The sequence below is a fragment of the Nelumbo nucifera genome, chromosome 3 (genome assembly GCF_055504915.1).
Source record: "Nelumbo nucifera cultivar China Antique chromosome 3, China Antique-T2T, whole genome shotgun sequence".
NCBI lineage: Eukaryota > Viridiplantae > Streptophyta > Magnoliopsida > Proteales > Nelumbonaceae > Nelumbo > Nelumbo nucifera.
In genome coordinates this window covers 911,652-939,574 of record NC_142651.1, presented here as the reverse complement: position 1 = coordinate 939,574, position 27,923 = coordinate 911,652, and the positions used below count along the sequence as shown (strand labels likewise).

The 27,923-nt window shown below is 38.9% G+C and overlaps 4 protein-coding genes across 6 annotated transcripts in view; 1 reads left to right on the top strand and 3 right to left on the bottom strand.

Annotated features, from left to right (window-relative positions):
• The window catches only part of LOC104592709 (ALBINO3-like protein 2, chloroplastic), a 39,779-nt gene extending 26,694 nt beyond the window's left edge, over nt 1-13,085 (bottom strand). The window contains exon 1 of one of the 3 annotated variants that reach the window (XR_016083938.1): nt 12,547-13,085. Coding sequence is in view for 2 of the 3 variants with exons in the window: in XM_088900804.1 (XP_088756930.1) it covers nt 12,547-12,974 (428 nt within the window). In the remaining variant the exon portion in view is untranslated. The remainder of the gene's footprint in view (nt 1-12,546) is intronic. The other 2 variants (XM_088900804.1, XM_010252164.3) reach the window with 2 other exon arrangements.
• On the bottom strand, nt 7,336-8,806 carry LOC148800890 (uncharacterized). Its single transcript, XM_088900806.1, has 2 exons — nt 8,460-8,806; nt 7,336-8,215 (listed from the first exon to the last, which is right to left on the bottom strand). Exons 1-2 carry the CDS (start codon nt 8,804-8,806, stop codon nt 8,152-8,154), a joined length of 411 nt encoding a protein of 136 aa, XP_088756932.1. The 3' UTR covers nt 7,336-8,151.
• On the bottom strand, nt 7,914-10,911 carry LOC148800889 (uncharacterized). The gene is made up of 2 exons (XM_088900805.1): nt 10,754-10,911; nt 7,914-10,565 (listed from the first exon to the last, which is right to left on the bottom strand). Exon 2 carries the CDS (start codon nt 10,522-10,524, stop codon nt 9,220-9,222), a length of 1,305 nt encoding a protein of 434 aa, XP_088756931.1. The 5' UTR covers nt 10,525-10,565; nt 10,754-10,911; the 3' UTR covers nt 7,914-9,219.
• An 11,849-nt stretch (nt 13,086-24,934) lies between the features above and the next one.
• LOC104592707 (non-specific lipid transfer protein GPI-anchored 30-like) lies at nt 24,935-25,776 on the top strand. Its single transcript, XM_010252161.3, has 2 exons — nt 24,935-25,366; nt 25,479-25,776. Exons 1-2 carry the CDS (start codon nt 25,030-25,032, stop codon nt 25,595-25,597), a joined length of 456 nt encoding a protein of 151 aa, XP_010250463.1. The 5' UTR covers nt 24,935-25,029; the 3' UTR covers nt 25,598-25,776.
• Nucleotides 25,777-27,923: the final 2,147 nt, after the last annotated feature.

Below are 27,923 nucleotides of genomic sequence, written 5' to 3'. Positions count from 1 at the left end.
ATTTTTGTCAATGACTTTTCAATGATGACGTTTTATGAAAGATCGAAATGAATTGTTCTCTATTTTCCAAAAATTTTATGTTGAAATACGTACCCAATTTGGAGTTCATGTTAAAATTCTTCGCTCAGATAATGCAAAAGAGTACACCTCAACACCATTTCAGCAATACTTAGAGCACCATGAGATAATTCATCAAACTTCTTGTTCTTATACCCCACAACAGAATGGAATGATTGAACAGAAAAATTGACACTTGAAACCGCTCGGTCCATTATGCATGATATAAATATCCCAAAGCATTTTTGGAGTGACGCTATCCTGACACTATGTTTCCTCATCAATCGGATGCCCATGTCCATCCTTGGAAGTCAATCCCCCTTCTTAGTCTTGTTCCCTACTCTTTCTCTGTTCCCTCTTACTCCTAAAATCTTTGGTTGTGTTTGCTTTGTTCAGAATTTAGGACCTGTTTAGACAAGTTAAATGCGTGTGCCACCAAAAGCATTTTCCTTGGATACTCTAGGACCCAAAAAGGGTATAAGTGTTATAACCCTAACTCTCATCGGTCCTTTGTGTGCTCGAATGTCACTTTCTTTGAGTCCGTTCCATTTTTCTCGAGTACTGATGTCCCTCCTACTCCTATGGTCCCACTTCTAGTTCCAATTGAGGACCCCCTTCCTGTGGTTCCTGTTCAAGCTCCATCCCCACCTTCTCAAGTGTAGGTTAATATTGAGAGGCCACCAATCACACAAGTGTATACTTACAAAAGAGCATTGGCCCCTCCTCCAGTTCAGCCCTCGTTGACAGATCATGTGGTTGCATCTCCTCCTTCTAACCTTGATCTTCCTATTGCATTGCGGAAAGGTAAACGTAGTTGTACATCTCATCCTATTTGTCATTATGTTTCTATTGCTCACCTTTCTGCTTCCCATCACCATTTTATATCTTTGCTATCCTCTGTTTCCACTCCTAAGACTGTCCAGAAAGCCCTTACTTCTCTAGGGCAGCAACAAGTAATGGAAGAGGAATTGTCTGCTTTACAACACAATCACACGTGGGAACTTACTACTCCCCCTCCCGGTAAGCATGTTGTTGGATGTAATTGGGTCTACACAGTGAAGTATCTTCCAAATGGCAGTGTGAAACGATTAAAGGCCAGGTTAGTGACCAAGGACTATTCTCAGTTATATGGTGTTGACTATACAGAGACATTCTCTCCTATAACTAAGATTGGTTAAGTTCGTGTGTTAATTTCATTAGCAACAATGTATGATTGGCCTCTCTTTCAGCTAGACATCAAAAATGCCTTGTTAAATGGTGATCTAGTTGAGGAAGTATATATGGAACAACCACTAGGGTTTGTTGCTTAGGGGGAGGGAGGATGGTAAAGTTTGTAGACTTAAGAAGGCAATCTATGGGATGAAACAATCTCCACATGCGCAGTTTGGTAGACAGTGAAGTAGTGAAGAACTTTGGCATGAAATAGTATCAAGTAGACCATTATGTGTTCAACCGTGACTCAAAAGATGGGAAAATCTTGCTAATGGTGTATGTGGATGATATTGTCATAATTGGTAGTGACAGCAATGGGATTGAGAAGTTGAAAAACTTTCTACAATATCACTTCCACACGAAGGGTCTTGGTAAGTTAAAATACTTCCTGGGAATAAAAGTTGCAATGTCAAGGAATGGAATTAACTTGTGTCAAAGGAAATATATCCTTGACTTACTTGAAGAAACAGGGTTGTTAGGTGCCAAACCAACTGAAACACCCATGGAACCAAATGCTAAGTTGAGTGTTGATGCAGGTGAAGAGTCTGATGATCCTAGAAGGTACAAGAGGTTGGTGGGAAAATTGAACTATTTGACTATCACACGGCCAGATATATCATTTGTTGTAAGTATGGTGAGTCAGTTTATGGAACATCCTCGGGTTCCACATTGGGAAGCAGTTCTAAGAATAGTCAGGTACCTAAAGGATGCTCCAAATTGTGGTTTGTTATACAAAAGAGGAAGAACTCTTGAGATAGAAGGGTATACAGATGTTGATTAGGCCGGATATGTGTCAGATCGAACGTCAACTACAGGATATTGTACCTTCCTTGGTGGCAATCTAGTAACTTGGAAGAGCAAAAAACAAACGGTGGTGGCAAGAAGCAGCATAGAAACTGAGTACAGGGCTATGGCTCATACTATGATAATCAAGCTGTTGTACACATTTCTTCTAATCTAGTCTTCCATGAGAGAACAAAGCATATTGAAGTCAACTACCACTTTATACGAGAAAAAGTGATCGATGGAGTGATAACTACAGCTCATGTGAGTTCAAGAAACCAGTGAGCAAATTTGTTTACAAAGGGATTGTCTCGGGGAAGAGTGTATTACATATGTGACAAGCTAGGACTATGACATATATTGTCCAACTTGAGGGGGAGTGTTAGAATCGAAGTACAAGGGTATTTTGGTCTTTTGTCTATCTAATTGAGATTGAATAGTTTGTTTTGTATGAGTTTAAGTTATGTGTCCCATACTTAATGAGGGACAATATTGACTTTTGTAATTCAATACATACAACATAAATACAAGGTGAGTGAACTTCTTCTTCTTCTTCTTCTTCTTCTTCAGACTAGACATGTTCATGGGTCGAGTAGCCCGACGGGCTGGCCCGTTATAAGTCGGGCTTGGTCATAAGTTTAGGCCTGCGGGCTCAGGCTCGGGCCTAAAGCACTGGGCCCGACTTTTTTCGAGCCAGGCTCAAGCTTTCTCAAAAAAACCAGACTCAAGCCCGAGCCCGACTTAATACTATATATCAAATAATAAAATATATTTTATTTAATGAAAAATATATATACAATATTTTTCTTTGTTCTTCTTCTCTTTTCTCCAAGTAATAGTGAGATGTTTATTATTTTTGAGTTTTGAAGGTTTTTAAAATAAATAAAACACTTTTTATTGAATAGAAAAAGGAAAAAATTCTGTTTTCAAATTTCTGGTCAGGCTCGGGCTTCGGGCTTTATATGAGGGCCGGGTTCGGGCTCAGGCCTAAGTGTATTCTGTTGATACATATGCAAAGCCTGGCCCGAACCTGGCCCGGCCCGACCCATGAACAGGTCTACTCCAGACCTAGAACTGAACTAGGGTTAATCAACCTATTCACAACAATAAAATCACTGTTCAAAGTGACCCAATGGTTAAAAAAAACAAGAGGTTGAAGATTCATTCAGCATTCAGTAATTCACCCCTCCTTATATTGAATGCTGAACAGATTCCAATGATGGACATGGACAGTAACCATTTGATAGGAGCTGAAGTAGCTGCACTGAATGACTTATTGCTTTGTCTTTTAGTTGATAAGTCATTAAGGAGCTCTTTAATGGCTGAATGAAATTTCCGTGGTAAAGGGAAAATATCTTAAGCATAAAAGTCTATTTTAGGCCCAGCTTAAAACAGGTTGTTCATGGACCTGGGGGAGTATTTTAAAAAATAAAACTTTAATCCAGTTTTGGGAGGACAACTGGCTATGCAGTGAACCCTTAGAAGCTACTCAATGACACCACATTGTAAATCCTGAATTCATAGTGGCAAATTGCATTAATTTTTTTTTTTTGATGAATGAAGAAATTTATTAATTCAGAAAAAACACCACTAAAGAGGCACGAGCTGTTACCTCTTCAGAAAAGTATTACATCAAAATAAAACAGAACTAACCATAAATAAAATTACAAAGCAGCCCAAAATAGCTGCTCCCTTGTAGCCCCCTGCTTAGCTAACCCATCCGCTAAGGTGTTTGCTGATCTTCCCACCCATAGAAAGGTAACAGTCATATTTCTTGTAAGCCAGTTTACTCTCCTTAATAAATCTCTGTGTTGCCACATGGCTGAAGCTGGGTCTTTCAACCATCCCACCACAGTTTGAGAGTCTCCTTCAACTACCAAGTGTTGAACCCCTAATTGTTCTACAATCTGAATACCTTGTACCGCCACTAAAATCTCAGCACTATTAGAGTCTCCTATTCCCACAGGGCCTGAGAACAAGGCTAATAGGTTGCTCTCCATGTCTCTCAGCACCCCTCCTATCCCCGATGGGCCTGGGTTTCCTTGGCTGCTGCCATCAAAGTTCAGCTTTACCCATCCTTCAGGAGGAGGGGTCCACACTACAGATTCCCTGTCCTTCCTTGTAATGGCTGTTAGCCACCACTACCCAGTTTCTCCAAATATCATCAAAGGAAAAGGTATGAAAGAAGTCCAAAGTTCTCATCAACCAGTGAATGACCCTAGTCAAGATACAATCCTCAACGGCCTGAATGCTTCTTTCTTTTTCTTTGAAAATCCTTGTGTTCCTTTCTTCCCAAATTGTCCACAATGCAGCTGCTCTAATACATCTCCACATCAATTTTCCTTTTTTTGTAGGCCACACAAAAAAGGAGGGATCGAACAGTTGGCTTAAGTCTGTGGACAGATTCCACCTACACCCAAATAAAGAGAAAATCCAATTCCAAATAGCTCTAGAAAAGGAACAAGATACAAGTAGGTAGGAACAATCCTCACCACTAGCCCTGCAAAGTACACACCACTTAGGGGATAAACACATGAAAGGCCTTTTCCTCTGCAAGAAATCCAAGGTATTAATCTTTCTATAAAACACCTCCCAGCAGAAAATAATAATTTTAGGTGGAACAGGTCTAGACTAAATCTCCTTAGTTGGAAAACCCCACTAACTCAAGGAAGAGCAAAGAGCCTTGAAAAGGGAAGCACAAGAAAAGTAACCTTTTGGATGAGGGGACCATAATCTCACATCCACACTAAGAGGGTCCAAAAAAACATTGCCAAGCAGAGACAACAGGTCTTAAACACTGTTAAGTTCATCATCCCTCAACCCTCTCCGAAAGCCAAGGTCCCAACTTAAGGACAAGGGTGAAAAAGGAGAAGGGAGAAAATGAGAAATAGCTTTTTCCTTGTAAAGGGAAATAGAAGAAAGGGACGGAAATTGGTCATTTAAAGCAACAGAACCCACCCAAGTGTCTTCCCAGAATAAAACAGAGTTACCAGAGTTGACATCATACCTGACAAGGTTGAGAAATTGAGGGAGGATATTGCTTTCCAAGGAGATGCCAACGTTGCTTGCCGTGATACACCCGCATCCCATCCATTTTCCAGTCTGCCATGTATACTCACTATCACTTCATGCCACAACCTCTCCCTTTCTCTAAGCCATCTCCACAGCCATTTTCCTAAGAGGGCTTTATTCTTGAGAGTTAACCTTCCTAACCCCAGTCCACCTTCCTCTTTGCTCCTACATACTATTTCCCAATTAATTAAATACCTTTCTTTTCCTCCCCTGGCTTCCAAAGAAAATTTCTCATTAATCTCTCCAACTTCTTAGACTCCCTATTAGGAATCCTAAAAACATATAAGAAATAGATCGGTAGGTTCGCTAGGGCTCTCAATAAAGTCACTCTACCCCCTATAGAGATATAATTCCTTTTCCAAGCAGCTCATCTTCTCTCAAACTTTTCCAAAACTGGGTTCCAAGAACTACTCTCTTTTGGGTTAGCCCCTACAGGGAGACCTAGGTACTGCAAGGGCCACAAAGAGACAGGACAACTTAGACAATTTGCCACAAACTGAATACTCTCCTCATCCATATTGACTCCTACCACACAACTCTTATCCATGTTTATCTTCAAATTGGAAGCCTTCTCAAACTGTTGTAACAATGCTCTAAGGTTCCTCACTTTTTGCCTGTCACCCCCTTCACAAAATATTATGATATCATCAGCAAACTGTAGATGGGTTACCCGAACATCGTTCCTTCCTATCCTCCAACCACTCACCTCCTCTTCCCTATCTGCCTTAGAGATTAATCTACTGAAAGCATCTACCACTAAGGTGAAAAGAAACAGGGAGAGTGGGTCACCTTGTCTAAGGCCTCTACAAGCTGGGAAAAAATCTCTAACCATCCCATTAATCAAGATTGAGTAATGGCAAGAACTAATACATCCCTTTACTCAGTTGCACCATCTATCTCCAAAGCCACAACACCCAAGGATCTCTAGTAAAAAACTCCAATCCACAAGATCATAAGCCTTCTCAAAGTCTAGCTTACACGCAAAACCTTGGTTCCCCGACTTTCACATGTCCTCAGCACACTCATTTGCTATTAGGATCTGATATGTTATTTGCCTTCCTTGCACGAATGCACCTTGTGCTTGACTAATGATGGATGGTAGTACTATTCGAATTCTCATGGACAACACTTTGGCCAAGATTTTATAGATGCTTGTCACCAAACTAATCGGCCTAAATCCTTAGCGTGCTTTGCATCTATTTTCTTTGGGATAAGGGCTAAGAAGGTTGCATTAACTCCAGGGCTTACCTTTTTTTATCGCAAATTCCTTAAATACCTCAACAAGATCTTCTTTAACCACATCCCAACAACCCTGATAAAAAGCCATTGTGAAGCCATCTGGACCAAGTGCTTTGGATCTATCCATTGAAAACACTGCATGTCTGATCTCTTCTTCACTGAAATCCCTTTCTAACCAATTTGCTTGTTCTTCTGTTATCCTAGTCCAATCCAAATCTTCCAATGTTGACCTATTATTCAAAGGTTTCCTATAGATTGATTTGAAGTGACCCACAAACAACCTTGCTATCTCATCTTGATTTGTTACTTCCTCCCCATTCACCTCTAGCTTGGCCACGAAATTTTTTCTTCTCCTCCCATTGGCCAACTTATGGAAAAATTTTGTGTTCCCATCCCCTTTCTTAATCCATTTATGTCTTGACTTTTGCCTCCATGAAATTTCCTCTCTTAAAAGGACCTCTTCCAAATCCTTCTTTAGGTTTCTTCTTAACACCCTTTCTTGCTCACTCATCATCCTTTGGGCTTCTTTGGAATCTGATTCCTCAATCCTAGACAATAAACTAATTTTTTGCTCCTCTACTCTTCCAAAATGTTCCCAGTTCCACTCCTTAATTTTGGATCTCAACCTCTTCAGCTTTTTGTGGAATCTCATTCCCTTCCATTTCACCCTCTTAACTCTTCTCTCCACCACTCCCCAATCAAATCCACAAAGTCCGAGTGAGTCAACCACATATTCTCAAATCTAAAAGGCCGTGGACCAGAGGTTAATGTTTCAAGGCTTAGCTGAATAGGGCAGTGATCAAAAGTGACTCTGGGTAATGCTCTAGCCATCAAGTTTCTCCAATGACTCTCCCAATCTTCATTAAAGAGGAATCTATCTAATTTCGAACAAAGAGGGTTTTCTTGGAAATTAGACCAAGTAAAGTTGGCTTGTAAGAGAGGTAATTCCTTTAGGCCACAGTCACTAATAAATTCATTGAACTTTCTCATGCTGGTAATAACTGTTCTTTGGGGATAATTAGTTTCACTACAGAACCTAATTACATTGAAATCCCCCCCAAGGCACCAAGGACCCTCCCATAAGCCTCATATTCCATACAACTCTTCCCACATCTCATTCCCAAGTAAATTCATCCCCCACATTCCTAACATTTACAGACACGAAGAATCTCCCCATTAGCTCCTCCACTAATTCTACCACATCTTCCCTCCATAATGTTACTAGACCTCCAGAGGCTCCCCAGAAAGGGGCCAATGTCCAACAAATTCCTCTTCATCTCCATACACTTCTCACCCACCTTTTATCTATTTCTGCCAACTTGGTCTCCTATATCAACACTATGTCTGGTTTCTCTCTTCTTAGTAAGTCTATGATGGCCCTTCTTTTTCTTTCACTTCCCAATCCTCTCACATTCCAGCTGATGATTTTCATTGAACACTTCTTTTCAAAAAACCCTTCCCAAAAAATTCCACCTTACACCAGAATCTTTCTTCTTTCCCCTCTCCCACTAAATTCAATATCTGAAATCAATCTCTCCACTTCTGATCTCTTTTTCTTTTTCCTTTTATTATTACCCTCGGCCTTCCTAGATGATGCATTAGTTTTTGCCTCCCCTCCCCCCAACTTAGGACTTCTGTGGTAGTCCTTCTTTTGAGAAATTTCTGCTCTCTCCCTTTGACCTAATTCCTCCTCCTTTACTTTGTACTCCTCCAACAACTCACATATCATCTCCCATATTCTCTCTAATTCCTCCTCTTGTCTCTCTCTAGGGGCCACTCCTTCCTTTCTCAGGACTGCCAATCTTTCTTCTCTTCCCCGCAACTGGAACTTCCGCTTGGAATGCTGGAGTATCTGTTACAAGCACAGAAGGCATTTAGTAACCAAAACTGAATGGACAATCATACCTGTGTTGTTGGGGATCAATGGGCCATCATTCAAGGGATGGGGGTGCGCATAAGGAGAAAGGCCTAAATCTGTTCCTTGAGGTTGATTTTGCCTTAGAGAGTTTATAGTAGGAGTCAATACCCTGTCGTCTTTAACAGTTGAACTATTCTTCCCGTTACAGATCAAAGTGTTAGGATTTTTCCTTACCAACCTCATATCCTGATTTTCCTGAGCTACTGGATTGACTTCCTTTACGAGTGCAGGCAGCACCTGAACCTCATCTTTTGTCAAACGATCCAATACATTCACATCGTCTTCTTCAACTCTTTGAAAATCATCTTCTTCCTTGTTCTCTTGAAAAAGCACCTCTGTACCCAAGCTATCTTCATCAAAAATGTTCCTCGAGCTGTTCAGATCGGTACTCCCTAGGCTCACTATATAGTCTGAATCAGTATCGCTGAACTCTTCCTCCTCAAAGCATTCATGTTGCTTTTGCTCTTCACAATCGCTTCGTCTGACGCTCCTTGGGTTGCGTTTTTCAAGTGACGATCTAATCATTTTTCCTGACACAACTCACTGTAGGGAGTTCCCAGAAGATTCACTCTTCGTTGGTCGTGGTTTTCTGTCGGTTGAGCTCAACGAAGGAGAAGATAGATGGTGTTTACCATCTATCAACTCTAACCCCCTAGTCACGCGACCTTTTAAAATCCCTGTGGTCCCTTTCGATGGGCTGATATTATTCAGCCCAAATAGTGTTTTAACAAAGTGTTCCCCCTACCCCACTCCTGCTTTAGATAGGCCCACAGAGGTTGGCCCACTAATCATTTTATCCCTTCTGTTATTAAGTGGCCCAACTTTTAGAACCGGGGGCCCATCTCTTGAAGAAGGCCCATTTACAATTTTCTGGCCCAGATTGGAAATTGAATGAGCCTTATTTATTTTAAATGGATCCAGCATTTTAGCTCCCCTTCTCACCTTTTCTCAGCCGCACAGACGCATTTAATGAGGTAGCTTGCATGCCATCTGTTACTGCTAACGCATATGATGTCAGGTCTCCATCTACTGCCTTGTTGGTCAAGTTTAAGACTTTCCATCTTCAGCCAAGCTTTCGAATTTTCAAAAGCTTGCTTGCCCTCTTTTGTGTATCTGTATTTTCCTTGTAGCTTGACCAACCCCTTACTGCCACGTAAGGTTTCTTCTTCAACCTGACCATCTTCCTCCCTATGAGCTTCCTTCCACATTTCAGCTTCAATGGAGGAAGTCAGCCAGACCGCCATGAAAGCTCCTTCAACTCTCAGGTTCACTTTCCTGGGAATCTCCTCAGGCTTGACACCATTCAGTAAAATTGCTGCAGACCTTAGATCTCCCCAAAAGACACCAGCCAGTTTTGCTCCACACAATGTTGCAATGGCTTCTGCTACTTCATCCTTCCACAGATGGAAAGGTAGACCTAGCACGCGCACTTTTACTCCATCCATCACCGAGGATTCCTTCGAGTTTGATGAAGAAGACCACCTGAAAATGTTCACCGACCCCAGTTTATCTTGTACACATACTGCCTCAACTTCTGGCTTATTATCCAGGGGATCTAACAGAGCTTTGCACCTCTCAAAAGGAGTTAATACATATGTGATCGTCATCCTTAATTGTTTTGTCACCAAATCAGCAACCTCCTTCCAGTTTCTACCTGGTTTATCGACTTCAACAATAAGTTTATTGGACCACTCTCCTGCTGCCACTGATGTTAATAATGCTGCTCTATTACCATCTTGCACTAAGGTAGGGGCCATTTTGTTGGGAGGCTCAAAGTTCACTACTGTCTTCAGGGGAGCCTCTCTTACCTTCTTTTCTGAACCTTTTTCCTGTCTCAACTTCATTCTAGAGATAAATTCTCTCAGAGCCTTGACTATTTCTATCCATCCTTGGCTCTTCCTCCCTTCTGGAAAGCAACCCATCTGCTTTCTAGCATTATCATACTTCTCTGATAGTGCTATGAAGAAACCTTTGTAGTTCTTCCTGCTTTCCACCACATATCTCCTTCCCATCTCTGTTAGAAGTTCCTTCCAACATCTGTCCTTTCCTTTTGCACTCGCTGCAACTACAAACTCTATGAACCATTCTACCACATTCAATCCTACCAACAGCACTGTAGCCAGCTTATCCTCCCTGATTTTCAAGCTAATCTTCCCTCTGGTTCTTAGTTCTTCCAGCAGAAAACTCTTTGCTTCCACCTTGAGATGCCTTCTCCATCGATTAGCCTCCACAAAGTTCTCCATACTCTCCTTCCCTTTCCTTTCTAATTCAAGTCTTTCTTGCTCTGGCAAATTGCATTAATCAAGAGAACAAAAGTTGGAATTGGCAAACAATTAATACATTGAACCCTGAGAACGTCAGGACGAGATTTTATTCATCGGACCTAAATCAACTTCGGAGGATAAATTCATTTGGGGGTTAGACATGAAGGGAAAATCCACTACTAACTCAGCCCATAAATTGCTGACTTACCAAAGATGAAGTCTTTCTTTGGATCCTCATGAATGGAAGACTGCCGGTAGCTCGATAAAGCCTTTCCGGCATCAAAGGGATTGGAATAGAACCTGATTGCCCATTGTAGCCTTGAGAATGAAGAGGTCGACCATCTTTTTAAGAATTGTGGCTTTGCAAATCAAATTTAGATGGCAATAAACCTGAATTACCCTGCTCCAAATGAGCATGATGGAACAGTTATGAATTGGTGGCTTCAAATGGTTGAGACAAATATGTAGAATACATTCAATAGCTATTAGTCAATAATTGTTAATATTATGCTGGCATTATGGAAAACTAGAAATATGAAGGTATTTGAGAAAAAAGATAGTGGCCCACTGGAAGTCATTGAGAAAGCTTGGAATATGTTCATAGAGAAAATGGAGACAAATGAAAACAAAGACCTGGTAACCATTCAGCAGTATATGCCAGTGTTCAGAGAACCAAACTGGGCATCCACCTGGAAAAGGGAGAGGTTCATGGGTCAGAGATTCAACTGGGGTTGAACCATGATGGCATAATATACATATACATAAATACATACATACATATATATATGTATGTATATAATTATATATATGTATATAATTATATTCTTCTATAACATTTTAGTTTCAATCTTTTATATTAAAAATTAAGATTTGAGGCTAAAAAAGGTGTTTTTTGGCAAAAATAGTGCAAGGCGCCTTCGGCCCCTTGGGAACACAGATCTCAAAATGTTAGCCAAAATTAAAAATGAAAAAGAAAAAGGTCACACCAATCAGACATCTGAGCACAAAACTATGGCCTCTAGAAGTTTGAATTTGTGTTAAAAAAAAATTCAAAAAATGGCTGGTTTTCTAAAACTGAGACCAGTTCACCAGTTTTCCGGTTTGACAAGCTGGGTCAGCAGTTTTGGCCGGTTTTTTACCCAATCTGGTTATGGGGCATGACCAAACCAGCTAGGGGCCAGGTCACAGTTCAACCAGGCCAACTGGCCGGTCCGGTCCAGTTTTCTAAACACTGGTATATGCGATAGATCAAGTGGAATCTTCCTACCATTAAGAGCTAAAGATCAATTTTGATGTTTCAGATAGCACTGCAAGGAACCAGTTTGGAGAGACAATAAAATGGACTACAAGGTACTTGGGGAAACCACAATCAATGTTTGCAGAAGCTTGGGAAGATAGGAGTAACACTTATAATGGCCAGGGTGAGCAAGTGTACCATTTTTTTCTTTTCTTTTTTTTTTTTTTTGTCAGCAGCAGGTATAACAGAATTTGGATCAATGGAGACTCTAAATTGGTCATGAACTGTCTGAACAAGAGATCTATACCTCGTTGGAATATAGAATACCTTGCATTAGACTACTTCAACATCGCACGTGAGGCTGGCATGGATATCAAATTTACTTATGTTTATAGAGAAGCCAACCAGGCTGCTGACTGGCTGACCAAAACTGATTATAGGTCTAGTAGTTTTGTTGAATCCAATTACGTATTACCTAAAAAAAGCCGATTACCCAATGTTGGTCCCATCCATCTGGGGTCTTGGAGGGGTAAACAGCCATATAGATCGGTTTTCTTCTCGGCCCCTAGTTCATCCGGGTTTTTTATAGTAAATGAAATTTCATTAAAATAAAAAGAAAGACAAATATATTTCAGCCGTTGTCAAAGACATTGTTGTTAAAGCAGAGCCCTAGATTCCCCATGTTCAACAGCTACAATCACGACTACACCCAATAGAGAAAGAAAAATCAATAAAAAAAAAAAAGCTAAGCTGCGAAAGCTTACCAAGCAAGACCAGTTAGATCATGGTACCCATCCAGCAAAGAAATAACTGCACGAACAGGACTAAGCAATCCTTCCCCATCTTCATTACTTCCAATCACTCCCACTGCATCTCCATTTGCATCCAATTGCTCCAACTCAGTCTCCAACCTCACATCGAGGCCTACATCTTTGTCTACCTTATCACTGCTTGCAGTATGAATTGAGAACGGTCTAAACCACATAGAGTTCGGAAGCCCGATCAAACTCGCATTCATCCATGGCTGGGATCTCTCTATTAAATCGGATTGACCGATGGGGAGAGAAGGGTAAGAGACGATGACTGAGTTAGGGTTTTGGGAATGGATCGAGCGAACGAGAGGGAGTGAAGGAGTGAGCAGTCGTCTGAATCGGCGAAGATCGTGTAGGAGTTTCGGTTTTCCAATCCCCATAGAGAGGCGAGGCGACTCTTTTCCCACCCTGGGAATTCCCGACAAAAAGTGGATGGCGGGATTCCGAAAATGGAAAATGACGCAGCTGCCAGCCTGCCACTGATTGTTGTACTTGTACACGAGTTGGGATCTGCTTATAACAAAAAAAAACTGTTCCAACATCAGCGGTTTAAAGTTGTGGACCGTTGGTGTGATTATCGATATCAATATTTACATCGATTTAAGTTGTATTTACGGATCAACAAATAGGGATCAAATTATGGGTAAACTACAAAAACCTCTCTTAACTTTCTGACAATCATAAAAACCTCCCTATAATTTTACTTAATAATAATTTCCTTTAAATTTTTAAATAATTTGACAAAAACCTCCCTTCCCTCAAATACCTATTTTACCATTTTACAAATTAGTCTGGGTTATTTTTACTGAAATTATACCCTTGTTGACATATTATATGCTCTTTCCTCTTTGGTCGACCTCTTTACCCCTAAACTCCACTGTTTAAAGTACTTATGTTTCATATCTTACATTTTATTTGTGTTTTTTACATGAAACTTCATCAAAACCATGTAAGCAAAAGCCAAGATGAGAGTTATTAATGAGAATGGGGACGGTGGAGAGGACATGACCGTCCCTACACACCACCAAACCCATTATTCATCTCTTTCTTTTCTTCTCCTCCCTCATCACTACCCCTATACAGTACTAAATCGCCCCCATACAGCCCGAATCTCCACTATCAGTAATACAACACCACTGTCACAACCACAGTTGGAATACGACTGGATTAATTTCGTGTTCTCAGCGTAAAAAGAGAAAGCTGGATTAATTTCATGTTTTTTATTGGAATACAGCACCGAACCACCCCTATATAGTGGTGGTTCCAATGGTGATTCGCAGTTCGGTGTTGTGTAGGGACGATGAGGAGGGAGGAGAAGAAAAGAGAGATCAAAACAAAAACTTAGCTTCTTGATACCCATCAAAACTAAAACCTTTTTGAGGAATCCCTCTTTAAGTTCAATGAGGCATCTTCAAACATGATTACCATGAGAGCGCCCTTACCATGAAACAATTCATGATGAAGAGAGATCATTTTTTTACGGCTACAGGTGGGGAAAAATACTATTTTTGATAAGATCTATTAGCAAAAATAGATTTCTAAAAACAACCAAATCAACAGAGGGAAGAAAATCATGTTAGAACTAGCCTTCCTCCTCCCAAAAGAGAAATAAAAGAAGAGTTCGTTATAATATCCAAATCATCAGTTAAAACAAAGAGATACTTGAACAGAATGATGCCCATCAATCATGAAATATACAATGAAGAAATATGAAATTTATTTTCATGAAACCCACCCATTAGTAGGCAAACAAAATTTGAGTTGTTAATACTCAAGAGAGCAATAAACCGGGAAAAAATTAAAACAAAAAAAAAGAATGAGAAACAAGGGTTTTCTTCTTTTGGGTTCTTTGAGTAATCATAGGTGAAGGCAACGGACAACGACCCTGTCTTCCAAGCAAAAACATTTAGAAACACGATGAGGAAAAACCGTCGAATGAAGAAAATCTCTCATTGAACTACTGGTCCTCTACGCACATGCACATACTCATTTGCCCCAGTGCTAGAGTCCTTAGTATTTGCCTCTACAAATGGATCAAAGGCAGTAGGAATATAAATGTCGAGTTCAGACATGAACCTTGGTTGTTGAAAGTGGAAGACAACGAATGGAGGTTCTTTTACGTTATAATCACAAATACTAAGAGCTTATCAGAATTAGGGTTTTGAAGTTGAAGAAGAAAGAGGTTGATGGGAGAGGAAGATGGGATAACATGCCTACAGGGGTATTTTGATAAAAATAGATGGAAATAAATTTGTAAATGGGTAAAATAGGCATTTGGAAAATATGATTAATCGATTTAACATTTTCTGTCATGGTTATTGATGGAAATGAGGTTTTTGTCAAATTATTTAAAAATATAGGGGAGGTTTTTTACTAAAGTGAAACTATAGGGGAGGTTTTTGTATTTTACCCTCAAAGTATTTATTTACAATTTACATTGTAAACAATCACTATAAATATTGACCATCGAATTTGGATATGCTTTTCACAAAGCTCGTCTCACACCGACCTTACAGCCACATCCCACCCTGTATTTGGAATATCTCCCCATAAATAATAAAAACAAATATGGGAGATGTTCTTGATGTGCGGCCAAGACATACTGTGAGATAGGTGTGAAACGCATTCTCTGAGGAGCAGATCCAAACTCCTGACCATCTGGATGTCTCTTATAAATACTAAAACGGAACGAGATCTACTCCTCACAGGCACATTTATTTTGCATTGGGAACATCTCCCGTGAATAATAACTTACAAGTACGGGTGATATTCCCATTCCCAATGCATGGTAAGATGTGTGTGTGAGATTGGTGTAAGGCGCCCTGTGTGAGGAGCAGATCCAGTCTCTACTGAAACCTCTAAATGTCGCATCAAATTGCTAGCGAATGAAATATTAAAATGTCATATGTATCCTTGCTACTTTTTCAAATTTTCGAAGTAATAGAATCCAACACTACTATAGTGATTGTTGACTCCATTTGAGATAAAACAGTCCTTTACCAACCAATGGCTCTATCTACCTTTGCCGATTTTCGTTTCTAGATCCTTAGAAAGATTGAAAGGAAACATTACGGATAGCAATGACTTTATTATAAATTGATAACCATGAATTACTAACGACTTTGGTATAATTTTTATTTTAGGGAACCAATTTGGTATAATCAAGTCTGAATAGGGAAGACTTGATTATATAGCAATAACTACTGTCCCTGTCATTTGGTTTGGGCAAGGGCGGAGCCATGTGTTGGTGGGGTTTTTGTCCCCCCAAACTTTTTATTAAAACTATCATTTATATAGTTAGCGAGTAGAAGCTGGGTTAAAAAGAGTAAAGTGGGAAAATTTGAAATTAAATGTTAAGGATCATTCTTTAATGTTCTTCCAACTTTTAAAATTAAAAATATATATATATATATATATATATATATATTTATTTTTCCTAAAAAAAAATCTCTAATAGACCAAACCTTTCCACCCCATTTCTTTTAAAATCCTACATCTTCTAAACTTCTACTCCTTGTTTCATTTTCTTGTTTGACTAGGCCCCCAAAAAGAAAATCCCTGACTCGACCATTTGGGCCTCTCCTGCTGTTGCTGTAATTTCAACTTCTTTCGCGGTAATAAGAAATTCTTGGAGTGGAATCGGACTCATTGGCTGTGATTGAGGAAGTTCCTCATCCAACTTTAGAGTCATTAAAGCCCCCCTCCCTCTGATTCATAGATGCACAAGATGGCGACCTATGTCAATTAGGAAAAAACTTTTACATCATTCTTGTTCTTTTCAGGGGTGCTTCTTTGCCATCTTAGTACCTGTCCAGTTGTCCTGTCATTCTTCCAAAGTTGAACTTTGAAGTCACAAAGTTGTCATTCTCCACTATGATTAACGATGGGAAAATCACTACTAATTTTCCTGAAATTTAAGATAAATACTTATATCTCCCCTGTGATTTTTTAAACGACTTAAACCTCCCTTATCATAGTAAGTAACCATTATATTTAACGGAATCAATAAAAAGACTTCGTTGCCCTTCATTATTCTTTAATTAAAAAAAAAAAAAAAACAACAAAGAACCAGGGCGGATGCCTCTATTGATAAATGAGGTATAAATCTTCTAACCCCACAACATGAACCCAACAACAACAATCGGATCCTTCCTTTGGGCTCCTTCGCTTTGTTATCATCGTTTATGGGTTTGAATTTGACGGCAATTGAGCGGAGAGATTGGTGAAGGTAAAGAACAGGTTTCAGGTTTGAGTGCTTTAATCATGGTTTTCAAAACCGAGAATCGGTTATATGATTAATTCTGTTTTTCTTAAAACCGTTGATTTGGTCAATAAACCACTGAACCGGTCAATTAACTATTCGAACGATTTTGATCATTTTTCATTTTATTTTTTAATTTTTTGTCAGAACGGACTGGACCATTTGAACCGATAACCGGACCCCTGACCGGTTCAGTTTTAAAACCCATGATTTTAACAAATGTGTTGAAGTGTTAGAGTTCAAGTGCAGGTGTAGAAGTCTGCATGGACCGCAAGTTTTGAGACTATAACAGGATATGAGACCGGACCTGCTCCTCACACCTGGCATCTCACAGGCGCCTCACACGTACATCCCATCATGGAAATAGTGCTTTATTCTGCCCTTTTAAATTGAAATCGAAAGGATTTAATAATGATTTGATAATCCTTTTCTTAGTGCAAGTGAAAGTTGAATAACATGATTTTATTAATTGAGAAAAAAAGCTATTACTAAAATAAGGGCCTAGGAATTGTAAAGGGTGGAAATTCATGGAACAATTTGGTGTTAGTTTGTTCCAAAACACTGGCCGTCTTCATTGTTCCAGAACAGTGGTGCTCTGAGGTCAAATTTTGTTCGGTAGTATGGGAGGTTGGGGTTATTATGCTGTAGTGGTGTTAGTGCTCCACCCCTTGGTTTTTCATTGCAAATGCAGGCATACTTGTTATGTGAAATTATCTTCTTTTTCCCTCCAATTCTTAGATTGATACAAAGAAAAGATGGGACTTGAGAATAGAAGTGTAAATTGGGCCGTGCTGCCCGTAGTCCAGTATGATTGTACGGGCTGATGAGCTATGCTGGGTATGGGGTTTCAGGTCAGCAGGCCGGTCAGCATATGTATATATATATTATATAATTTATAATTATATAATAATATATAGTATATAATATATTAATAAAATAAATATTTTTTCAATTTTATTATACTATTTTATTTAATTATTGTATATATAAGTAATTGTATACAGCAAAATTCATATAAAATTAAAATTTTAAGTTTTTTTTTTAATTTGTATAAATAAATAACTTTAATCTGATCTACGACCTGGCATGGACTCAGGTCATAGGTCGTATCGGATCGACCCCTCAAAATATCCCAAAGAAGAGAGACACAGCCTGAAACAGCCCATGGGCCAGCAGGGCCTGTTTTACACCTCTACTTGGGAGATAAAAACAGACGATTCACCAGAATTTTTTATGAAGTAAAAATGCATATCATCTCCGGTGGCAAGAAAATGGTTCCTAAGCATAGAGGAGGAAGAAAAGGTTCCTAAGCATAGAGGAGGAATACACTTTACGATTTTGAATCATGGCCAAAGGGCAAATTTGGGGTTTTAAAAACATTTCAGGCACATAAAATACAAACGATCTTAATGTGTTTTTATCCGACGGGAGGTCTCGGTCCATTTTGAAAAAAAAAGATGGGTGGTCTTAGTATTTAGTAAAAAAATCAAGGAAGTTTGAGTCTTTTACTCTTCTTTATCTCTGGGTTGCTTTCTTTAGGGAGCAAGAGAAATAGTTGGAATGACGTGATTCATTTGAGGTTGTTATTCCCCCCACCCAACACACACCCCACACCCTCCCAAATCCGATCCAGTCCAATGTGAATCCATTACAAATGGACCAAGTTTAATCTAATCCAATAAATATTTTGGATCAGTTCAATTTAATGTCCAGACCATTTAATTTGTTCAAACTTGCTTTTATTTAGATTTGTTTCAACTTAAACTTGGTCTATTGACACTTGTATTCTTAAATTATATCAGTGGACCAAATATTGGCTTATTCCAACTCAATCCAATATAAATTTATTACGACGAGCCTGGTCCAATCCAATCTAATAAATATTTAGACGGGATTGGTCCAATGCAATATGTCTTGTTGGTTCCGTCCAATCCACCCAAACTGATTTTGGACTAGACCAAGACCGGTCCATTGACATCCTTAGCACCGGGGGAGGGGGGTTTTGCCTAGTGGGATTGGGTCCCATATATGACTATATGTGATTTGGGGTCATTTTGTGAATTCTGAATCATGGTCAATATACCATAATTGGACAAAATTGGGTCTTTCCAGTTATAGGCGGGATTAAATCCCATGAATGTGATTTGGGGTGTTTTTGAGTCATGGTCAATAGATCGTAATTGGGCAAAATTGGATTTAAAAAAGGGAAAATTCCTAAGCAGTACCTTGAACTTTGGGGGTTGTGTTAAGTCAATTTCCGAATTTCAAAATGTGTCTCTGCAATACTCTGAACTTTCAAATTGTGTCTGATAGGTCCCTATGGTTAGTCAACATTGTCACGTGACATCAGGTGTGCATTTAATAATTTCAAAATGGCAAAATTACCCTTGATATTTTTCTTACCATTTTGCCCATTTCGTTTGAGTGTTTAAAGAAGGAAAGGGAAAAAATGTATGAAACAAGATAGGTGATCGTCCAGTTACAATTGATCATTGAACGGGGGAGCTTGAAAAGGGGAGTGGGAACTCCAACAGTTGATTGGTGTTTGGTTTCATAACCCTTATTCCCCTTTCCTTCTTTTAACACAGATGAAATGGGTAAAATGGTCGAAAAAATATCATAAAGGGTAAATTTGTTATTTTAAAATTAATTAATGCACACCTGATGTCACATGATGGCGTTGACTAACGATCAACTAATGGTAGAGACCTATTAGACACAATTTGAAAGTCCAGGGTACTGCATAGACACGTTTTGAAGTTTGGGGACTGACTTGACACATCCCCCAAAGTTCAGGGTATTGTTTAGGAATTTTCTCATCAACAACTTGTGATGCGTCCTCACATTTTACTAAGAAACTTGGACCCAGCATACATGTGAGTGATATGCATATAGAGATTATGTTGGAATGTGTTGATACTTTTTTTGTAAGCAGATCTAGTCTACATGAAGGGGGAGGGGATCGACTTCAGTTAGAGCAAAGGCACACTTTTATGCTTTATTTAATGGAGAGATATTCCCAATGCAAGGCTATGATGGCTGTTGGAATGGAATTTGTTCTGACTGAATCCTGTTTCAGGAGGGGGTGGGTGGGTTCTAATGACATCACCCTATAGGGAAGTTCTTTTACCCTACAAATTTTGAATGATGGTCTGAATTCCGTATTTGTGTGGATAGAGCGGTCTACCATGGATTGAAGGGAGTCTGAATCACTTGCCAACAAAATGTGCTCCAACACCCTACCAACATCATTTGACACCGCACATCTCATACATGGTGGGTGGAACTTGTTTTGTGTGGTGAGATGTGTGGTGTCAGATCAAGTTGGTAGGGTGTTGGAACTTGTTTTGTTGGTAGGAGATCCCAACCCGATTGAAGGGAGGCCTATCTATGTCTACTCCTCTTTTATGGGGAGTTTAATTGTTTTGATATGCCAATTTATTAAGAAAATAAGTTTATCTTTTCATATTTGGAGGAGAAGGCATTTGACCTTCTACATCCACCTAAGCCATGAAACTACGAATTGATTGCCATATGGCCAATCTTAGCGCTATCCTTAACCCCCCTAAAGGCGATTTGGTCTCTAATCATCTGCATTTTGAGGAAATCACACTTGAAGTTTTCAGCATTTGTATTACTAGTAAGTGTGCACATTTTTGCATATGGCAATTTTTTTATGATGGTGATGATGATAGAAAATAATATGTTTTCATTTTTTTTATAATTTTTGTATATTATTATTATTATTACATAATAGGTTTATCCATTTGACTCAAAAGGTTGAATTGTTGAATTGCCACCAAATAGTAAAACAATTCCATGAAAGAATGAGACTTATTTTTTTATGATGGTGTGCACATTTTTGCACATGGCAATTTTTTTATGATGGTGATGATGATAGAAAATAATATGTTTTCATTTTTTTTATAATTTTTGTATATTATTATTATTATTACATAATAGGTTTATCCATTTGACTCAAAAGGTTGAATTGTTGAATTGCCACCAAATAGTAAAACAATTCCATGAAAGAATGAGACTTATTTTTCTTTAATATAGTTAATTAATGTAGGATTCAACAAAAGAATGAGAGTTAATACTTTAAATATAAGACTTAAAAAGATTAAATTTAATTATAAGAAATGTAGTAGTCCAAATTACATTTTATGTCTCTACAGTTATAAAAAGATCAAATTTAAAAATAGGGGTATTCTAGTTAAGGATAGGATTCAATGAATGTTAGTGAGAGTTAATACCTTAAGACTTAATGAGAGGGTTTTGGATGAAGACAAAATTAGTTGTTCAAATTACATTTTTGTCCTTATAATTAAAGAACAATCAAATTCAAAAATTGGGATATTTTAGTTAAATAAAACTTCCACACTTTTAATAGTAGTATAGATTTTCCCTTTTCTTGTTGCTTGAATTCCCTATTGTTGTAATACGAGTATTTTATGGATGATTTTTGCTTTCATGGATAAAAATAAAAGAAAGAGAAAATAATGGATAGTCCTCCGGATTAATTGGTTAAGGCAAGAATTTTTAGCTGTGCAGGATAAAAACATATAACTTACACAGTAGGACAAAAACAAATTAACAATGATCCCTGAACAAAATTACTACTAGCCGTGGAGGGAAAAAAAGGAAATTATTAGCTTTCCATTTTTCTAACAGACCTTTACTAGTTAATATGTTCAACAAAATGATCTTCTCTATTAACAAATGATAACGAGTCCGAATAATTAATCAAATTTACCCTAAGATCTAAACTTGATTAACATCGAATTCCAATCAACTCCAATTGAATTTGAGTCTAAACTATTCAATTAAAGCTAAATTCGATTGTTAAAAAGCAAGATGGTATGGTCTTCATTTTATATGACAGAATTGATGTAAGAGGTAGATGATGCAAATTTAATTTGTTTCCAGTATGTCAAATGTGTATCCAGTTCAAAGTTGCACAGCAAAACAAATACAGACTCCAAATCAATGGGCATACAATTCAATCATCTGGATCAACAGATCATTGACCGAATCATCAAATCCTTGACTGGCTGAGTCAAGGACAAGTTCAAACACTTGTTTCAAGTTAGAGGCAAGGTTTTAAAATTTTGGGATCTGATATCCATTTCAAACCAATTATCGTCTAAAAAAAATTGGACTCAAGTTTTGATGGAAGTGCTTCGGGTAACACCAGAGCTGCTGGTATTGGAGGAGTATTAGGGGATGAAAATGGGAACATTTGCTGGGTGTACAGTGGGCTAATAGGTATAGCTGACTTTACAAAGGGAGAAGTAATGGCTGCACTTACAGGAATCCGTTTAATCAATAGACTAGGGAACTCAATGCTCTTGCAGATGGGTTAGCAAAATTAGGTTCTCTTTTTAGAAGTTCTGTATTGTGATAAGATCACTTCTCTGTAATTTTCAGGGGTTTGATCCCTGTTTTTTGTTTTCTTTGTACACCCACTTGTATATCCCTCTCAATCAGTTAACTTTTCTCAAAAAAAAAAAAAAAATCTAAAAGTTTGAAATCTTATCTAGAAGAATCTTCTCTTATGCTTTTTTATAACTTTTGTGTATCTATACAATTTGTTTTTGTAGGTTTCTTACTAAATTCAAATGAATTTTGTATGACATATACTAGAACATAACCTGAATCTTCAGGAAAACTTCTGAAATTTCTTCCAAAATAAATTCACCTTTTTGTGGAATTTTATTTCGGTTACTACAATCCAAAACTCAAAATTCTCTATGCTTTTACAGAAATTAAAAACCACGGTTTAGAGGCACACACATTAGCAGGTTTGTGTACCAGGACCCAAGATTTAACTTTTTAGAATGAAAAAACAAAAATACAACTCGAACTAATAAGATACATGCCATGTTGCAGATATGGACATAACCTCCAATACTTCAAATTAAGATCTGATAACCACAACACATTGCTGGTCATGTTTACATAGTTCTGCATATCCAAAACATCTTTTGTACTAGGCTCAGTTTGTTTGGAAGGAGTATAAATGCAAATATATAAAGTGCAAAACCTTGTATTTTGTCTATATTTATACTGTATATATTTGTATTTATAATCTTTTCAAATTGAACCTTACGTTAATGATGTTCTATGATCGTAAATTCCCTTGCATGCTTTAATACTTTTGTGTGATAAAAACAGATTAAGTTGTGGCTTGGGTTTGATATGTACTGATGGTATTAATCAAAATTTGGCTTTTGGTAGCTGGTTTAATAGCCTGTTGCAAGATAAAGAAACTCCCAAACTCTGATTTTTTGTTGAAAGTGATCCGTCTTTGATTTACTGGGAACTTTGGGAAGATAAAAACATGTTCTACGTACTTTGAAGCTAAGGATACTAATCCTTATATTGCTATATCCTTTAGCATCAGGGATGGAAAACTCCTCAACAGCTAGAGATAGAGCTCCTGCTTTTTGGTCTCCACCGGATTTTGGTGCTGTGAAGATTATGGTTGGCGGGCAGGTTGTGGTCGGTCCAGCATATGCACCTTCCCCCTTTGCAGCTGAAGCTCTAGCCCTTTTAGAAGTCTTGAAGATAGTGAGATCAAAATTAAGGAAGCCTTGAATTGGACTTTCTCTCCAGCTTATTAACCAACTCAATGATAAAATATAAATACGAAAAGTACAGGCAGACCCAATGTAGATTTTTGATTTTCACTGCAGAACTATAAACATTTAAAATGTCAAAAGCCCTTATTTTATAAACCAATGACCGCCTATGAATTGGCATCAATTCCAAGCTGACACCCACTCCAACTGTATTTGGGACCTAAAAATTCTGACCTTGGGCTGAAACGTCACTCTTGGTTCATGTCAGTCACTCAAATCTAGTTTTTTTAAGGAAGATATTCTATAGCTTTTTAAATTGTAATGATGTGATTGTCATGTTCTCCTGGGTTCCCGGTGAATCGAATGGGTGGCCCGCATTTTGGCCATAAAATGGTTTTGAGATTAATTGTGGTAATTAGATGACTGTCTGCCACACTGGCTTTCTTTAGCTATAGATTGAGATGATGTCTTTAAGGGAACCATGCATTAAACATAAAATCTTAAGCTGTTAGGTAAGGTATTAACTGAATAGGTTTTAATTTATTCTCTAATCACCCCCTTAGTGAAAGTCTATTAGACTTGAAGTGTGGATAAGCGCAGATTCACCAGAGCATTGTGTTAAAACTTAATTAATTATTATAATAAGTTTTTGTTATCTAACATGTTATCTGGGGTTTTTAGTTTGTTGTTTTGAGTTTTATCTGTTTTCTGCTGTAGGTTTTTTTGTATTGGTCTTTCATTTTCTTTGTTTGTTGGCTGTAGTGTGTGGTTGTTATGTAATCTGTTCACCTTGTGCTGTGTTTTAATGAATTGCTTCTTTGCCAAAAAGAAAAAAAAATAGCCCTTGTAATTTACTTTTTAAAATAAAAAACACAAAATTTTAAACGGGTTGAGAAGAAGAAGAGAATAGGCTGAGGTGCTATTATGCATACATACACATATGCTTGATCACGTAGAGTGCATATACTGATCATACCTAATGAATTTCTTGTTAAAATCTCTCTTTCTTTCTCTCTGAATGTTTTTGTTAGACTGTATTTGGCATTCTTTATTTTAAGGATTTATCTCATTTTTGTAATTAAAAATGAGAACTTTGTCCACGTTTGCTCATATAACATTGCAGCCACACACAGAAAATATCTCATCTTTCTGCATAGTATTATGCAGGGGGAGATGTTCCCAATTCACGGGGTAGTGTGTTGTGAATCGACCTGAACAAAGTTCTCGTGGATAAGAGATCCCGCGTCCCATTTTAACAGCAAAAAAGAGACCATGCAAATCCTTAAAATAAGGAATACCAAATGCAGTCTAATTAGACCTTAAAATTTATAGCTACACCTAATTTGCATCCATAGCCGGCCACAGGCCAAAACGTTAAATAGCCAGCAAGTTGGATAACCCACCCAAACGGTCCCAGTTGACAAAGATGAACAAGACAAGAAAATAGAAAAAGGTGAATATATATATATATATATATGATAGTAATAGTTGAATATATGTATATAAACGATCGCAAGCACCCCAGAAAACAGGAAGTGCATTGATCAGGGTCTAGTAAACAATTGAGTGACGAAATTAATTACCAAGGAAATGGAGAAGGTTTGGGGTGGATGTAGGTATGTAGTAGTAGTGGTTTTAGGCTTGGCGATTTTGGCGTGGAAGCACTGCGAGGCTCAGGATGAAACGTCGTCATGTCTAAACCAACTAGTTCCTTGCCTAACTTATCTCAACGGGACAAATATTGACCCACCAAGTAGTTGCTGTGACCCGCTGAAGTCGGTAATCGAATCGAACCCTGAATGTCTCTGTGGTCTGGCAAGTGCTAAGGGCAGCACCATGGCTCAGCAGGCTGGGATCAATATCACAGAAGCCCAGCAATTACCGGCCAAATGCGGGCAGAGTGTTAATCCCATCTCTTGTCTTACAGGTAACTCTGCCTCGATCTCCTCGTGATTCTCTATTCTCCGTCTCTTCATTTATTTACCATCATCTCACAACACTTATTAACAATCTATCTCTTCCACTTTTTTTTTTGGCAGATGCCAATAAGAATACAGTGCCGAGTTCTGCAAGTGGTAGTGGGTTCTCGTTTGTGAGCATCATACTAGCTGCTACTCTTGGGATGACGGTTCAATGTGCAACTTATATTTTTGTTTGAGTTTGAGGATCGTCCGACGACCTGTTAGCACTTACAGAGTACTTGTATTTTTGTTGTCTTTATTAATTCTTATTATCATTCTTTCATGCTCTATTAATTTTCAACCGCTGTTCATAAACAGGAAACTGCTTAGCTGTATCTGTATTGCTATCGATTAATAAAGTATGGTTAATATTTAATGGATGGTTCATTCAAATGTTGATAATGCATGATGATCCGTGAGCCAGAATCTGAGCTCTCTCTCTCTCTCTCTGACTTTGGGATTTGGGGTTCGAATAATACAGTTGCATTACTTGTATGATCAATAGGACAATCCGCAGGTGCAGCTCTAGCCTTATGTAGCTCGTAATGTTCAGATTTTTGTTTACAAAGAAAGAAAGAATAAAAGAAGAGAATATTATATTCCATGATTTGGCTCAAAACATAATCTAGGAGCAATATTTCAGAATACAAGAATTGCTGCTTTATTATAATAAAAAAAAAGTAGAAAACGAATACGAAGAATTTCTTGGAAGTATGTGGCATGTGGCTGTGGGTGGTCTGTTTCCGTCTAATTTTGCCTCTAAGCGTGTCAACGTGGATTCAATTATTCAAATCTTGTAGGCCGAGGAGAAACAAACTTCTTACTCCACTGCGAATAGTGTTGGACACTTGGGCTAAAACCATGAAATCACGGTTTTTGATGTATTCTTATGGCCCCACGTCATTTCATCCGATTCAAATTTGCCATTTACCTCGTATATGTTTGGCCAGCACCGTTTTTTCCAATAACAGGAAACTGTGCTGCAATGCTGCTGTTGGAAGTTTTTTTGAAAAAATGGTTTCTGTATTTTGTTTGGAAACAGTGCTCAGGCAGGACGTTTCCCGGAGCAATACAAACATTTTCTGTTTGTTTGGTACTAATACGTGAGTGATTATCAGAAAGTTGTGAACACTCTATTATCCGAAATGGTTGGTGATGAGGGCGGATTTGGCCCTCCAATGATATTGTGACACATGGCACCTCAGAACAACTAGGTGATACCCGGAATCACTTTGGCAACAACTTGCCTTAGCCAAGTTGATGGTGTCCCACCTGGTGGCCCAAACGCGACCTGGCGCAGGCGTGGCCTGGCGGCCTGCCCCTGGCACGAGCTGGTAGCCCAGCACAGGCACGACCTAGCGGCCTGGCACAGGCGCCGAGATGGCAGCCTAGCACAGGCACGACCTGGCGGCCTGGCACAAGCACCGACCTGGCGGCCTGGCCCAGGCGCGACCTGACGACCTAACACATGTGCCGACCTGGCGACTTGTAAGACATGCTCGCCGACGAATTCGACATGCATATCCTAACACTCCCATGATCCTTGAAAGTTGGCCCACGTGCCGAACGATTTGGAGGGTGGTCAACGTGCATGGCGGTTACCTCCAGGAATCTCGAACCACTTAGACGACCTCGCAGAAATCTCGGAAATGGTGCGTGAAGCCCACGCTAAACAATGCCTATATAAAGGCACCAACCACAGAGGCAAGCAAGAAAATTCTAGCTCTCATACTGTGTGATTTTTAGTTTGCAGTCTACTATGAGATTACTAACTTAAGCATCAGAGCGACCTCGCCGGGTTAGCCACCCCGGGTCCTCTGATATTTGATTCCTTGTAGGTCTCTAAAGAGCAACGAAACTCATCAATCTAGCTCGACACCTAGACAGCTCGGCACCTTACAGGCAGTTCGGCACCTCACAGGCAGCCCTGCACCTGGTCAGCCCGCGCCTCATAGGCAGCTCACCACCTTGGTCAGCCCAGCACCTCACAGGTAGTTCGGCACCTCACAGGCAGCTCGGCACCTAGACAGCTCCACTTCGACCTCTAAATCATCAGCCACTTAGAAGCAAACCAAATGACAAGTTACTTAACCAAAAAATCGATACATCAATAAAAATCGATTCATCAATTGGGATTCACCAAGTAGGTGGTCTCATATACCGATCGCATTTGCAATATCACTTGAGCATGTAAATATGCATTACATGCATAACACCAAACTGACAAATCACTACTCCAAAATGAAAAAAAAAAATGTACACCAAACTGTGGCATGTAGTAATCAAGATGGTTGGCGAGGACAACTCTGGCTCATTAAAATCTTGGTGTATGTACACAAAGAAGTTGTTTTAACTTTTGGAACTTCTTACAACGAGCATTCACATGCATAAAGGTGGTTGTTTACATTTCGGATGATAGAATGCTCACAGGTTGCTGATAGAACGCAGCGCCGGTGTAAGAAGAAGAAGAAGAGTGTACCGTTGGAACTCTTGCCACCGATGGACGATGGCCAGTGTATGGGG

Excerpts from the sequence above, each read along its gene's own strand:
- LOC148800890 (XM_088900806.1), bottom strand. The coding sequence starts at position 8,806 with ATGATTAGATCGTCACTTGAAAAACGCAACCCAAGGAGCGTCAGACGA. Across the intron at positions 8,216-8,459 it reads CAGGAAAATCAGGATATGAG|ATACTCCAGCATTCCAAGCG; the intron begins GTTGGTAAGGAA and ends TGCTTGTAACAG.
- LOC148800889 (XM_088900805.1), bottom strand. The coding sequence starts at position 10,524 with ATGGAGAACTTTGTGGAGGCTAATCGATGGAGAAGGCATCTCAAGGTG.
- LOC104592707 (XM_010252161.3), top strand. The coding sequence starts at position 25,030 with ATGGAGAAGGTTTGGGGTGGATGTAGGTATGTAGTAGTAGTGGTTTTA. Across the intron at positions 25,367-25,478 it reads TCCCATCTCTTGTCTTACAG|ATGCCAATAAGAATACAGTG; the intron begins GTAACTCTGCCT and ends TTTTTTTGGCAG.